The sequence below is a fragment of the Rhipicephalus microplus genome, chromosome 2 (assembly GCF_043290135.1).
Source record: "Rhipicephalus microplus isolate Deutch F79 chromosome 2, USDA_Rmic, whole genome shotgun sequence".
Classification (NCBI taxonomy): domain Eukaryota; kingdom Metazoa; phylum Arthropoda; class Arachnida; order Ixodida; family Ixodidae; genus Rhipicephalus; species Rhipicephalus microplus.
The window spans coordinates 258,055,856-258,071,392 of record NC_134701.1 but is presented as its reverse complement, the minus strand read 5'-3'; the positions used below and the strand labels follow the sequence as shown (position 1 = coordinate 258,071,392).

The window sequence follows — 15,537 nt, the reverse complement described above, 5'->3', positions numbered from 1 at the left end:
AGTACCTGCTTTATATGGCAGTATTAGCTCTAACACAAAAAGCGGTTGCCGTGTATTTTGTCATGCTAGCCAATCGTTCAGCTGGTACTTCTGGCATATTACCCAAAAAAACTTCGAGTTAGTAGGGATCCGCTAGGTGGCGTAGGGCGGTGAGGACGTGCTCACATCGCTCTCCGCTTTATGAAACGCTTCAGGCGGAAATTTCATTCAAGTCTTCTTGAAGAGTGCGCCATCTTTTCCGTGAAGTTGCGAGGATTTGAAGAACACCAAAATCTGGAACCTGGACCAGCTTCACGAGAAATTATCAACGTTTGAAGATACGACGTGCACGAACGCAGCTTACCGTATCACCGGCTTCGGTCGGCGGCGCCTGGACGCTAAGCCGGGCGCGGTGCGGCGACGGGTGCGTCGACTGGCTCACCACTATTTTCTGACCGAGTTTTCTGACAAAAAAAATTGACCGCAGCTTCCCTCGGGGGAACACTGAGGAGGATGCGGAGCATATAATTGGTTAACGGGGTGTTAAAGTGCGACTTACTTGGGTCGATGGCTAAATTGGTTAACGTGGTTGTGAAATGGGGTGTTAAATTGCGACTTACTTGGGTCGCTGGCTAAATTGGTTAACGTGGTTGTAGGAGGGGTGTTAAATTTGAACGTTGAGGTGTTTGTACAGCGGAGTGTTTTCCAAGTGTTTGAGCCAAGCGTGTATGTTGCTGCGCTTGACCAAACCGTGCTTATACGTCGACTTGCTCACCAATTTTCGTTTGATGTGAACGTCGATGGCCGCGTCGTCGGGGATGTTGCGAGGCAAGCACCTAACGACAGTGGGAACTTGGATGGGAACGGTCACGATCTGGCCCTTGATTCCGTACTGTCCGTTACCGTGAGTCAAGTGTCGTATACTCATGAACGGGAGTCGAGGAGCGATGAGTCGTTCTTCAACCGCGTTCAACTCGGGTAGATGTTCGGGTCGGGGCGGGTAGCGGTAGCCGTAACTCACGCTAGCCGAGGGAACTCGACCGGCAATCAACGACTGCTTGCACGTAGCACACACGACGTAGTCGGCATAGTCGGTGCCCTTTCCAAACGTATCGCAAAGAACCGACAACGCTTTGGAGTTGTTCTGAATGTTGCCGATCCGAGTTAAGTTGTTATCGAACCAAAGACGATCACACACCTTGCAGGTGTGGCCGAAGCTTCGGTCGAGGAAGTCGCGCTTGAAGCGAGCGTTGGGCGTGGCATACTGCTTGGCGCGCCACGCCGCTACCTCGGCGCGCTTGCGCTCACGGGCAGCATCGGGATCGGCCTCTCGTCGCCGACGCTTGCACTCGGCTTCCCGTTTTCGAAAGTCCGGGTCCTCTTGTCGACGCTTACGTTTCAAAGCGGCCGAATCCGGTGCTGCTGCTCGACGCTGATGTCTCTCAGCGGCTTCACGTTCTCTAAGTTGAGCATCTTCCGCTCGACGCCGACGTTTACGTTCGGCGTCGCGAGCTCTTCTCCGCGCTGCCTTGTCTTCGGACGACGACTTGGTTGCGGTTCCGCCAACACTTTGGCCGGCGCTGGTCGAAGGGACGTCGATCATTGCGACCTCGGACGTCGACGCGCCGTACAAACCAACCGACGAGCGGCAACTGAGTGAGCGAGCACCAACCTTGAGTATATATACAGCGCGACGGCGCATGCACTGTCAGCTGTCGAATGTTCGAGAAGGGGGAGGAGCGCAACGGCGCATGCGCGCGCGTCAGCTGCCGATGTTCTCGAAGCGCGACGGCGCATTTGCGTGCGTCAGCTGCCGATGTTCTCGAAGCGTGACGGCGCATGCGCGCTACATTATACAGCTAGCGAATGTTCGAGAAGAGGAGAAGCGCACGTGGTGTGTAGAGGAGGAAGGGTGCACAGATGGTGGAGGAGTGAAGCGCGCGCGGTGTGTAGAGGAGGAAGAGATGCACAGATGGTGGAAGAAGGAGGAGGAAGCTTGCGGACGGCGCCGCACTACAAGCCTCGAGTATTAGATGCTCCGCATCTAAAATGTCTTTTCTGACATTTTCTGACCGAGTTGGAAGTCAATGGTGAGTGCCATTTAACCTCCTTTTCGGACTATGCGTCTTGCGCAGAGGAAAACGGAGGTCGGCCCATTCCCCTGTTTCTACTGAGCATGCATGCATAAGGATGCCTAGAAATTCGTCTACATGGACGTTGACGAAGACCCTCCCGGCGCATCTCTGGTGTCGGAGAATCAACCGAGCGACGCGAGTAGCGTCTCGTCAAATGAGGAACCAAGTAACGACGCGCGAGCGCCCAGCGCCGCATCTCTCGATAACAAGAATGATGACGACGCGGGTCTGGCTCTTACTTGGACGGGGGACGGCTGGCACACTGTCCTTTCACGCAGTAGAAAACAGAACCTTAAAAAAAGCCAGAAAAAACCCGAGAAGGGACTAGAGAAGAAAAACGAAAAGTCAGCAGGCCATCTGCTTGCCGACGCAGCACGGGACAGCCGAGTCAAGCGGGATTTCCAGCACAGAAAACGCCGAGCACCGACGCCCCTTCCAAAGGAAGACATAAAGGTTATCCTGAGGCCGCACAAGGGCCTCACAGTGAAAAATCTATTTGGATATGAGCTCTCTAAGGCAGTGATAGAGGCCTGCCAGAACAGCTTTGGAGGAGAAAGTTTTTTGCTGCAGGTCCACCCCAGATCGAACATCATAATATTGTCCACGCCACACGAACAAGTGGCGGGCAGGCTGAGAGAGATCAACCAATTGAAAATAAGAGGATGGATTCACCCCTTCAATGCGTACGTGGCCGACCCAGAATACGTGCTGCGAGGCATCGTTCACGGACTACCGCCCCGAACCACTCAGGCCGACCTGATGGCAAACCTACGAATACGGACACAAGGGGCGATGATAGAGAGAGTCAGAATGCTGGGCTCTTCAAAGTCAGCAATAATAACTTTTACGGGTGATGTGCTCCCTAGGTGTGTCTATTTTATGGGTGCAGAGGCGATCTGTTATTCATACAAGCCTACCGTACAGGTTTGCAAGATTTGTCGATCAACTGGACACCGAACCGACGTGTGCCCGACTCCAAACGCCAATGTGTGCTCCAAGTGTGGGACGTGTGATCCTACTCAAGAACATGAATGTGCCTTGAACTGCGACATATGCGGTGAAGAGCATGCTACAAGAGACAAATCATGCAAAAAGAAACTAAAAAATGGGGCCCCCCGAAAATCACGAGTGGAGACGCCTCGAAGACAAACATAGTGTACCTACGCCGAGAAGGATTTCCCGCGATTCGAGCAACACCAGCAGAAACCTCCTCGTTGGTTCAGCTCAGACCGAAAGGAAGCGACGCTCCAGACGCGGCAGGCATCTAGATCCAGCTCCAGATCACGATCAAGATCGAGATCATCGTCAAAGACCCCGCAACAGCGGAATATTAGCAAGCCTGCGGAGGCCCCTGGCAAGCGAAACTTGAAGAAAACACCGAGCAGCAGCTTGGAAACAAGCTCCGCCCATGCCAGGAAAGAAGAAGCAGTAGCAGCAATCACTGGCCTTAGTACGCAGGACGTACAAAAACACCAACCAAACAAGGTGAGCTGGGCGAGTCCAGTGCCTCCCAATGTTCCTGCAACTGATAGCCCACAGTATAGGAAAATTCTAAAGGAGAACAAAAGATTAACACAAGAAATTAACAGCTTAGAAATCAAATGACTGCGGAGCGGAAAGAGTATAAAATGGCCCTCTCGTCAATGGAAATTAAATTAGAAAATGCAATTAAGAAAATACAAAACCCAGGGTCGATAGGCAACCCCACCGTGAGCAATAAAGAGGCGCGAGAGCGCCTAGCCCACATGAAGGATAGTGCAGAAACGAGCGCGGAAACGATAGACGAAGACTCGTTCGCTAATCAATCAGAAAGCAGTGAACTAGTAAAGCGAGTGCAGACGCAGCTTCAAGCAAACAGAGAAAGCATAGCTACTTTACATAAACTTCTAGGTGATTTCATGGCGGAAATGAAAACGTTTGTCGTAGAAGAACTGAAAATTCAGAGGCAGTATGTTAACGATGCTGTGAGAGGCTTGCAGAGGGCACTAAACAAACGCTCCATGTCCGCCCCAGGTATTGACAAACCATCCAAAGCGGGCCTTGACAGCATGGATATGACCATGCAGCATGGCCAAAAATAATATAAAAAGTGTAGAACATTTAGAGATTTGGCAGTGGAACTGTCGCACTTTTCACAAGTGCGCCGCAGTACTCCGAAATTACATGATCTCGGTACCAATTCAGCCAGACGTAATATGCCTGCAAAAGGTTGGTCCCAAGATGGTCAAACTGCAGGGATATTATTGTTTGCAAGATCCAAATTATCCCCGCGTAGCCTGGCTGGTTAGCAAAAGTATTGCAGCAAAGGTTGAGCTCATAGGAAGTCTGCGGATAAATCATCAGATAAACACCCTTCTACCTCTGAAGAGAGGCAAAGTGAAAACCGTAATATTAAATATATACAGCCCTCCCAAAGAGAAACACGAGGACTTTGGTGCACCGCTTAAAAATGTCGTCGGTATTGCAGGGGCGAAAGATCGACTTGTGGTATTGAGGGACTTTAATGCACCCAGCACCACATGGGGTTATTCGAGAGATTCCCCTAAAGGAACACGTCTCGAACACGCCATATCCAAACTAGGATTGAGCTTAATTACTCTACCCACAACACCTACGAGGCTGGGTAACAGCGTAAGTCGAGACACGTTCACAGATCTGACATTCACACGTAATGTTAACGACGCTAACTGGACAAACCTGGAAGAGAATCTCGGCAGCGATCACTACATAATCAATATTTCCCTCTCAACTCCAAAACTACGCATTGTCATAGGAGACGTGGTGATCACTGACTGGGAAAGATACAGACGACGTGATGCCTCACCCGACTCTGTACCGGAGTCGATTGGGGAAGGGTCAGAGTACATAATCTCAATTCACAAACAAACATCTAAACGTATCGCAAGAACAGCAGAGACTCCTGCAGTCGACAGGCACCTGCTCCACCTGTGGGAAAGCAGGCGCCGTATGCTGAAAAGGTGGAAAAACCAGCGACTCAATCGGAACCTTCTCCGCAGAATCGCTGCTTTAGGAGAAGAGGCAAATCAATACACTAACAAAATTGCAACTGAAGGATGGATCCAGTTCTGCAGTTCACTACAGGACACTCTGAGCACTGCAAAAACTTGGGCCATCCTAAGGAACATGCTTGACCCAGAAAAATCAAAATCGGCCTTGAACAGAACACTACAACGAATAATGCATGATTTTCTGGGCACAGAGGAGGAGTTAATACAAGCACTTAAGGACAGATACATAGGAGAAAATACCGATGGTTGCAGTATTGAAATGCAGTACACGGGTGCGAAAAACGAGAGACTCGACGCCCCAATCACCACGGAAGAGGTCTTTGCGGCTGCCCAAGCAGCCAAGAGAAATTCTGCCTCTGGTTCAGATCAAATCACAAATGCAATAATAAGGAACCTCAGCGATAAGGTTATAAAGGCACTGACAAACCATTTTAATGACCACTATTGGCTCAAAGGGAAGATACCCGAGGAATGGAAAAGAGCCAAAATTATTACGATATCGAAACCCGGGAAGAAGCCATCCCTGCAGGCACTCAGGCCCATATATTTGACGTCATGCATGGGAAAGCTTTTTGAAAGGGTTATTCATAATCGGCTCCAAAACTTTATAAAGTACATTGGCCTTTTTCCAGCCACAATTCTGGGTTTCCGCAATGGCCTCTCCACTCAAGACGCATTTCTCCTATTACAAGAGGAAGTTTTGAGCTATATACCTACAGGAGGAGAACATCTAATACTAGCCCTTGATTTGAAAGGAGCATTCGACAATATCTCGCATAAGGTCATCCTAATAGAATTAAACAACATGGGATGTGGGACAAACACCTACAATTACATCAAGGCATTCCTCACAGAAAGGCGGGCCTCAATAAGCGTAGCACAAGTCACGTCAGACGCTTTTCAGATGCCAAACAAAGGTACCCCTCAAGGAGCCATCCTCTTTCCCTGCTCTTTAATATCACCATGTTAGGACACACGCGAGCTCTGGATGGAGTTCCGCAGTTAGGATACACTCTCTATGCGGATGATATCACCCTACGGGCAACGCGTGGATCTCTAGCTAACAAAGAGCAGACACTTCAAGAGGCTGCAACAGTAGTTGAAAACTTTGCGAAGGCAAGCGGGCTCAGCTGTGCGTCAGAAAAATCTGAAATTGTCAGGGTACATGGAAAAAGATACAAAAGTAACGGAAGCATTGACATAAACATTGAAGGTTTCAAAGTACGTGAGGTGACCGTCGCACGTATTCTGTGTTACTGGGTTCAAATTAATGAACGAGCGAATCATACAATAAACATATTAAAATCAGCCACGAAACAAGTTGCACGAATGATCCATAGAATAACATACCACAAACAGGGCATGAATGAAGGAGACACAATTAGATTAGTACAGGCACTTGTACTGTGTAAGGTTACCTATAATCTACCTTTCCACGTGTTAAACAAATCAAAAGAAGAAACCATCGAGTCTATATTTAGGGGCCCCTACAAAGTGGCCATAGAGCTACCGGTAAGCACACCAACCCAAAAGCTTTTGGACCTCGGTATATATAATACATACCCTGAGCTAAAGACAGCGGTACTGACTGCGCAGAGAAATCGTCTAAGTCAAACGAAAGCGGGGAGAGAGATACTTTCTAGGGTGGGCTTTTCGCCATACCCCCAGAACATGGACGAGGTTCATGTAGAAATCCCGGATCCCGTCCACAGCAAGATCTCGATCTCACCGCTGCCCAAGAACATGGACGTAAAAACAAACAGAAAGCGCAGAGAGGAGAGAGTGCGATGGCTCCGAAAAACATTCAAAAACAAATCAAATGTTTTGTATGTGGACGCTTCAAGGTACAATTTTAAACGGTCAGTTGCATCGGTACTTAGCAACGACAACTGCATGGTGACATGTGCATCACTGTACACGTCCTCGATCGCCAAGGCGGAATGCTTTGCCATTGCCCTTGCAATCAAAGCGCAGGAACACAGAGATGAATCGCCGACAATTATCATTTCCGACTCGCAGGAAGCGTGCCGTTTCTTTTTAAGAGGCCGCCTTCCGATAAAAATAAGCAAGTTCTTAGGCGGGAGCTTGACGAACAAATACAGACTGATCTGGTGTCCAGGACAAGCAGGCCTGGAGGGGAACGAAAGTGCTGACGCTTGTGCTCGAGGGCTCACGAACGGAGCAGAGCTTCGACAGCACATTCAATCCTTTGAAACACTCCAAAAGGAAGCTATCGAGGAGGATAATGATCTATTTAGAATGGCCCCTCGCGAAATTCTTGCTAACCAGCGAGGCATGCGACAAAAATACAGCGCCCCCCCCCAAATCATTAGAAGGGGAGGACGCGATTGACCTCCGCCGAATTCAAACGGGAGTCTTTCCCAATCTTCAAAGGTTACACAAAATTTTTCCAACGCTGTATGGGCATGCTTGTTCGTGGTGTGGCGGCTCGCCATCGCTCTACCACATTTCGTGGGGATGCCTAAAATGACCACCAAATTTAGATACCTTTTTAGGTCAGTACAAGCTTTGTAATACTTTCGAGCAATGGGAGGCACAGCTCGCCAGCTCTGACCCAGAGGTGCAGCTTGCACTTCTGCGACACGTCCGACAGACGGCGGCAGCCAGTGGAGCCCTGGACTCGGGGCCCCACCCATCAAGCTCATGACCCCTGTCCCAAACCCTTGCAAATAAAGTTTTTCCTTTCTTTCCTTTTCCTTCGAGTTAGTACGCCTGTAAATCGTGCTTTAACATTTGAAAAAGTGTTCGAGATGAAGAAAACTTCAAAACGGCCTGAGAAAGTGGGATTTTAGTTTACGATCATTAGCGGTGAAAAAAAAAAGTTTGAAACATGTATGAACACAGCCAAGTACATGCTTTAAATGGCAGTATTAGCTCTAAGAGCAAAACTTTGTTGACACGTGTTTTGTCATGTAAGTAGTTTGCAATTCGAAGTGTACATACAAACAATTTCGAGTTTACACAGCTGCGGCGTGATTAAAATTACACAGCACCAGAGGTTCTTCAAACTTTCGCTTGGAATTGAGTGTTAGGAGTTTTCGTTTAAGTTTTACAAGTACAGCGCACCTTTTAAGGCAGCAACTAACAAGAACTGGCAAAACAGACAGGAAATTAGTGTAAAGCAGTTTGCAGTAAACTGTCGCGTGCGTCCTTCTTGAATGTCACGTGGGATCACCTCCTCATGTGACGATGAATAACTAACTAAATAAATACATAACTAAATTCAGCCGCGAAGTTTTTCCTAATAGAAGTCTCCATACACAAAAAGAGTGTCATGGCACGCTGTGTCATGGCCGGGCTGCCTACAAGAGTGGGCTAAATAGGGAAAGTAATTAGCCATGTTGGATGCACTTAGCGGAAGTAATTGCGCCAATGTTGCGCTCGGGCTACACCAGCAGTTTTTCTTTTAAGTACGCACTCATGTGTTCGAGAGGGAAGAAAAGAACATGCAGAAAAATATAAAAGGACCAAAAATGTCCGCCGTGTCTGAAATTCAACGACGTCGCGATGCATCCACGAATGCACCACCTCGAGCTATTGTAGGTGGCTCTGCGTTGGGAAAATGAATTTTAGCATAGACATCCCGATGCACGGGATTACCGTGTCTGTCTTCTTGTTTGGGAAAGCATGTAGAAAAGCTACAGGTATTGCCCCTGTGACTGAACGATCCAGTAAGCTGCCTCATTCTAACGTGAACAGCTAAAGCAACGTAATCGTCAGCTAAGTGGTCTCTGTAGTGATGTGTGCTAACGTTTGCTGCCGCAAATAGAGCAGCTTGTGTTGAAAGGCGAAGTTTTCTGCGACTGCCAACGTATATATATAACGTAATAAGGTAGCGATTGTTGGTAAAGCCAGAGAAGGAAAGGAAGTGAGATGGAATAAACATGGCGTATGAGCCAGGCCACGTCTCCCATTCATCATAGCGTCACACGAGTCGACAGGACGAAGACCTGCCAGCCCCTTCATCAGTCGCTCATCATCAACACAGTTCTCCGCATTACACCCTGACCACACATGGACAACCGTGCAAGCGCCTAGCATTACGCGTCGACCAGCATCATTTCAGAAGCATCTACTGACCTTCCCATCCCCAAGTACACCGGAGCAGCGGACGATGGACCCGATAAGCACACGGGTATGGCATTAGTGCTATGCAAAAGCCGTTACGGTTTAACATAACCTCATACACCAATCATACACATTGATCACCCCGAGAATCACACACATAATCTTAGAAGAGATATATACTTCACGCGTTTACGGAGCCAATCCTTTTAACCTTTATACAGCCATGCTTCACCGCTCATCATATCCCATGTGTCATCGCCGTCAAGACATTTCAGAGTCATTGTCATAGCCCTGTCCGCTGTAAGTATTCTCACCATGAGTCTGGCGCAGCATAGCCTTAGTTGCTCTTGCGCCACAAAACCCAACATAACTAACTGCGGCGGAGGTACGCGATGTGGTAGATCCATCAGTATATACGTGTGCCACACCGTCGTACATAGTATAAATGTGCTGCAGTGTAAGTTGCTTTAGGCCGATTGATGATACAAGGGACTTCTTCATAATCCCAGGAATCTGAAGTATGAAAAGTGGTCTAGGCAGGAGCCACGGAGGTGTCTCAGGAACACGTGGGGAAGAGAATCTTGGCGGTATGATGTTCTCGAGCCGCGATATAGCTCTTGAATAACTGCAGTCTCGGTGGCTGGCAGGAAGCGCTGATAGGGAATGTTGCCTGTGTTGAGTCAACAGGCGAAGGTGGACTCGAAGAGGCTCGCAGAGCACATATATTTTGATTGGACAAGCCCGAGCTTTGGCGAGAGTTCCCTTGGTTGACGTGCACTGAAGTAAGCCCAAACATGTGCGCAACCCTTGAGCTTGGGTGCTTTCTAGCGTGCTCGCACAACTGGGTTTCATGCTTGAAAGCACGGGCATGCTGTACCGTAAGTACCCTACGAATAAAGATTGGTACAGTTGCAAAAGAGCTGCCTCCGAAGGGCCCCATTTTGCTCCGGCCATGACCCGAAGAACGTGGACAAAACTCTTGAGCTTTGACTTCAAGGCTGTGACGTGTTTTGACCACGATAGATTCCGGTCGAGGATAACACCCAGAAATTTGTGTTGCACAACAGCACGGATTTCTGTTCCATTCACAGTTAGTGGGCATCTTGTCATTTGTATTCGTGTAAATGCAAGCACTGCGCATTTTTCAGTTGACAGTGTGAGACCCTGACGACGTAGCTATCTTGCTGTGATGGTCACTGCACGTTGTAGTCGAGCACGCAGTTGGGGGCGCGTAGCTCCAGAAGCCCAGATGCAGATTTCGTCCGCATATGTGCTCACCTTGAACGTGTCAGGAAGTTCAGTAGCAAGTCCAATCAAGGCGATGTTAAAAAGTGTCGGACTAAAAACACTCCTTTGGGGAACACCACGGTGAATGTTATAATGGTCTATATCTCCATAGCTTGTTGACATATACACGGTACGGTCGCTAAGGTAGCTCACGATCCACGCATATAGTCGTCCACCAATTTCTAGATCCTCAAGCGCATCAAGGATGGCATAATGTAAGACATTGTCGTATGCGCCTTTAATGTCAAGAAAAACAGCAGCCACTGATCTACCTCGACATCTTTCCTGTTCAACATCGGAGACCAAGCTGATGACCCCGTCAATGGCTGATCGGCCTCTCGTAAAGCCATTCATGAACGCAGGGAAGCGATTATTGCCCTCTAAGAGCCACTCTAATCTCGACAATACCATCCTTTCCATGACTTTGCCAATGCAGCTGCTTAAAGCCATCGGCCGGTAAGATGAAAGCTCATTAGGGCACTTCCCCGGTTTAAGCACTGCGATTATGCGGCTGCACTTCCACTTATCTGGAACATTTCCTGACTCCCAGGAGGTGTTGTAGTAAGATAACAGGATCTGTCGTGCTTCTGTATTAAGATGTCGAAGTGCAGTGTACGTAATTCCGTCCGGCCCGGGTGCCGATGAGCGCCGGGAAAGTGAAATTGCAGCGTCCAGTTCCTGCGTTGTAAAACGCACTTCGAGGCGTTCGTCGAAGCACGAGGGCACAGTGGCGGTAAGAGTTTGGGTCACAGTGTCAGCGGTGGAAACGACAAGGCTACAGTAGTCCTTGGCTACCTCTAATTCACTCCGACCCTGATGAAGAGCCACCGCACGGAATGGCCAAATTTGTTGTGGAGAAGATTGTAAACTTCGTACTATCCGCCAGATTTTAGAGAGAGGCTGTGTTGGGTCCAAAGAACCGCAGAACGACCTGCATCGTTGCCTGTTGTCACAAAACGAGCGCTAAAAACGGGCGCGTCGCCAAATTCTTGCGATAACGGGCGGGAAAAACGCCGCGAGGTCAAAAGAAAAAAAAAAAGCAAACGTCCAAGGCTCCCCGGGCGCGCGCTCTCCCCGCAGAAGCGTGGCTTCACGACGAACCTCCTCACCCCACAACGGCGGCCGAGCAAGCACTCGATTTTTCCAGAACGAAAGGGGCGTGGTCATACCGAGTTGACTCATCGGCCGGAGAGGGCATTCCAACCGTCTCGCCCTCTTCCCAGCTTTCGCTGCGTATTGCGCCGACGAAAGGACGAGAACCGTCTGGAATGCCGCGCGCAAGGTATTTAACCGAGCAGCCGAGATGAGAGATCAGGAGGAGACGGAAGTTAGCGCCAGAGCGCGTAGGGTATACCGCCGTGTAGTCGGCGAAGGTTTCGTCCGTAGAGACAAAGCAGGAGATGAAGAGGATTTCCACCTGAGGGGTGACGACTCGAGCTACAGGCAAGAGTGTGTGTTTACCGCTATCGAGCGAGGACGCGTGGCGACAGCTGCGCGAGTGAAGCCGACGTGTTCGGGCGAAGAAGTTTGGAGCTTGGAGAGTGGCCAATTGAAGACGCGAGGTTTCCTGGAAGAGAAACTTCGAGGGCGCGGAACGACAACAACGCTGGACTTTGAGTGAGTGATTCTCGGAAGAGTATCATTCAGACTTTTGTTCCAAGGACTTTGGACTGAATAGGTTTTATATCTCTTTAGTCTTTAAGTGCCTTGGTTGTTCAATGCATGCGACTGCATTGTAGTGCGTATTGTTGTCTGTGTCCGTTGTTTCAAGTGTGGCTGATTGTACTGTGTAGGACGTTGTTTGTTTGGTGACGTATTGTATGTAACTATTGTGGAGTGTGCATTCTTGTGTATTGTTTTCAATCTGCCATTGTTGAGAATATAATTTTGTTTGTTTATCAACTCTCGGCTCTGACTTGTTCTTTGGGCCACAGCCGGCGTCCGCTGGCGCGCCAAAAAGGACCACTTCTAAATCGTCCACGCTTTCGTGGTGTGGTTCGGGGGGCCGATACTTCGGCCCTTTGAATTAGCCCGGCGATCGCCTCCCTAATTAACGGAACTGGGTGTGACACCTGTCCAGCTTGTTTAGATGCCGAAAAACGTGTCCTTGAGCTTGACGACAGGCTGGGAGGTCTGACGGTGATCTTGTTCTTCTGTATCGCCGTTCTGCGCGGCGACGGATAGCACGTAGGGCCTCGTACTGCAAGTCTATAGCTGATCCTTGCAGCGGAATGGTAACTTGTCTTGTGTCACGCAGGGACGAAGAAATGATCTCTTCTACTTCGGATGGTGTAGTAGTGCGCTGACAGCTGGTTTTCACAGATGACTTGAAGAGACGCCAGTCTGTCTGATGAACGCAGCGAGTGGCTGAACGGCAGTACCACCTAAACTGAACATATGTAGGCAAGTGATCACTACCGTGAGTCTCTATATCCGTGGACCAAGCTGCAGAAGACAGGAGACTCCTATATACAACTGCAATGTCGAGGCAGCTGCTGTAAGAAGTACCCCGAATAAAAGTGGGCGATCCTTCGTTCAGCACCCTTAGTTCAAAATTACACACGAAGTCGCACAAATCTCTGGCACGGTCCCTTCATTACTGTACTACCCCAGAGGGGATGATGAGGGTTGAAATCTCCAATGACAATGTGGTGGATCTGAGCAGCCTGAAGCACAGACCTAAGGTGAAAGCAGTCCATCTTCGCACTTGGCTGAATGTATCCTCCGATAACTGACAACGTGCGTCTATTATACTTTATAGTCAAGCAAACGTAATGATTCGTTGTATGCGACAGAATGTGATGTCGCACGTACGTCATATCGCGGCGTACACAAACTAGCACCTTGCTTGCACGGTGATCACTGCGAGACCAAAGCTGGACGTACTCAGACAAACGAAATGTAGAATCCATGTTTTTTTCGCAGATGACAATAACTGGGAACTGGTATTTCAATACCCGCTGTCTGAGATCGGAGAGACGACCACGTAAATCACGAGCATTCAACTGCATAACAAGCGTCTGCCCCATGCGATCTTCGAACATCGAGGCCATGTTCGCTTACTGAAGAACAACAAGAAGTGACTCCAGCACCTCATAACTGGACAGCAGCTTTAGCTGCCGGAGTGTTTAGACCACTAAGGATCTTGCTCATTGAACCCATCAAATTTCTAAGCATACTCTTGATGTCATTATTACCCATCTTGTCGTCCTGCTCGCTGCATTCAGCAGCATTATGCGTGGAAGGCATACACGTGGGTCTTGATGGTAAATAAGGCCACTCCGAAGTAGTACGGGCCGGTGGGTTGGCTCGTCCATTCGTCGGCTGTAAAGGTACGGAAGCACTGACATATTCATTTCTGGCCGGTAAAGGCAAACGACGAGAAGGTCAAGCCTGGACATTTGATGTCAGTTCTTCAACTCTGTTAGCACTGCTCCTTCGTTTGCGTCGGTTTCGTGAACGACGTGTACTGCGCCGGACAGCCCTTGCAGCTTCTCTGTGTGTGGAGTGGTCCCTAACCATCTTCTTCATGATAGTTATTTGGTTCCTCATTTGAGGACAGTCCTTTGAGGTTGCGTCGTGGGCGCCCGTGCAGTTCGGACAATTTGTGGCAGCGTTGCAGTTGCCATCGTCATAAGGTCCACCACATCGTTTGCAAGTTACCACACCCTTACAAACTGCACTGACATGCCCGAATTTCAAACATTTATGGCACTGTAGAGGCCTCGGCACATAAGGGATTACCGGATGACGTACATATCCAACCTTGACGTGAGTAGGCAATGACTCGGACTCGAACACTACTTTCACACAACGCGACCGTCCATAGCGGTGAAAACCAATTACAGGAGCCGTCGAAGAAAGCAATTTCTCGAGGCTTGAGTCTGTAATCTCTTCGTCCACATCATAAATGACGCCTATCGTAGTTGCCTTGTCGTACGCGGAAAACGCGCGCACTGGAATGTTTCCCAACTGGACGATGGCCTTCACCGTGTCCAGTATAGCCTTCGAAGTAACATCCACCGACATGATGTTCTTGCGGCTATATACACGTATCTCCTTAACCTGGCCAGGTGCGATACGTTCAAAATACTCCGACAAGCTTTGCCTATTTAGAGTGTTCAGGACGTCTGTCGTCGTTGTCGGCATGTACGAGATTGTGAAGGACCACATGCTACTCGCCTTTTTCGATGCCTGTCGACCGGTCGGCGACGTCCTTCTCATCTTTCTCTTCAGACGGTGGCTTGGAACAGGGTTGAAATCACTGTCTGAGGCCATGTCTTCGGTTGAAGAGCCATCAGAAGCATAACTGTGCCCCACGTTGGGGCCGAAGCGGTTACTCACATCGGACGCACCCTGATGAGGCGGTCCAGGGCCTGGAAGCTGGGTGGGCTTTTGATCGCCCATTTTATTGGACCACGTCCCCCAGTGTTCTTGTCTCAGATTGCAGAAGTCGCAGAGAAAATCGAGAAAACTTTGAGAGCTGAACGCTGGAGCTGTTCTCTGTGATCATTTCTTCTTCCTCAATTTTGGGACGTTAAACCCCACATATATATCAATCAAGAACCAGGAGTGCCCCAGGAAAACAAGAACCTTAGCACAAATGGGGAGAGGGGAGATTGTGTTAATTACCTTGCTTGGACATAGTGCATAATTTAATCATTTACCTGCACATTATATGGTCTGCAGTCCAGTTGGTACAAAACGTTCCAAAATGGACATTGCAGGGCGTTACAGCGAGGGCAGTTGTGCAGGACGTGTTCAGTGGTATCTTCACTTCCACAGAAGTCTCATGTAGAGGTATCCGTCATACCAATGCGAAACAAGTATGCCCTTTATGAATGCAACACCCAACTAAAAGTGACATAACAGCGTCGCATCAGAGCGAGAAAGTTGCGATGGTAGCGGCAGTTTCAGCAAATATTCAAACTTGTAGAGGTAACTCTTTTCGATGCTTCTAGGAACTTGGACGTGTGCTCAATAGTGAAGGAATGCAACGAAAGCACTACTGAAGTCTC

At 49.0% G+C, this 15,537-nt stretch overlaps 1 protein-coding gene across 1 annotated transcript; it reads right to left on the bottom strand.

Moving 5' to 3' along the window:
• Positions 1-643: 643 nt before the first annotated feature.
• Positions 644-14,926, bottom strand: LOC142794682 (uncharacterized). The gene is made up of 3 exons (XM_075885928.1): positions 14,366-14,926; positions 1,307-1,525; positions 644-1,246 (listed from the first exon to the last, which is right to left on the bottom strand). Exons 1-3 carry the CDS (start codon positions 14,924-14,926, stop codon positions 644-646), a joined length of 1,383 nt encoding a protein of 460 aa, XP_075742043.1.
• Between the last annotated feature and the right edge of the window lie 611 nt (positions 14,927-15,537).

What these genes read in the sequence shown, in the direction of transcription:
- LOC142794682 (XM_075885928.1), bottom strand. Translation starts at nt 14,926, where the DNA reads ATGGGCGATCAAAAGCCCACCCAGCTTCCAGGCCCTGGACCGCCTCAT. An exon ending in TGCTTTCTTCGACGGCTCCT is followed by an intron (nt 1,526 to 14,365) that starts GTAATTGGTTTT and finishes ACCGCAACCAAG; the next exon opens with TCGTCGTCCGAAGACAAGGC. An exon ending in GCAAGCGTCGGCGACGAGAG is followed by an intron (nt 1,247 to 1,306) that starts GCCGATCCCGAT and finishes TGGCGCGCCAAG; the next exon opens with CAGTATGCCACGCCCAACGC.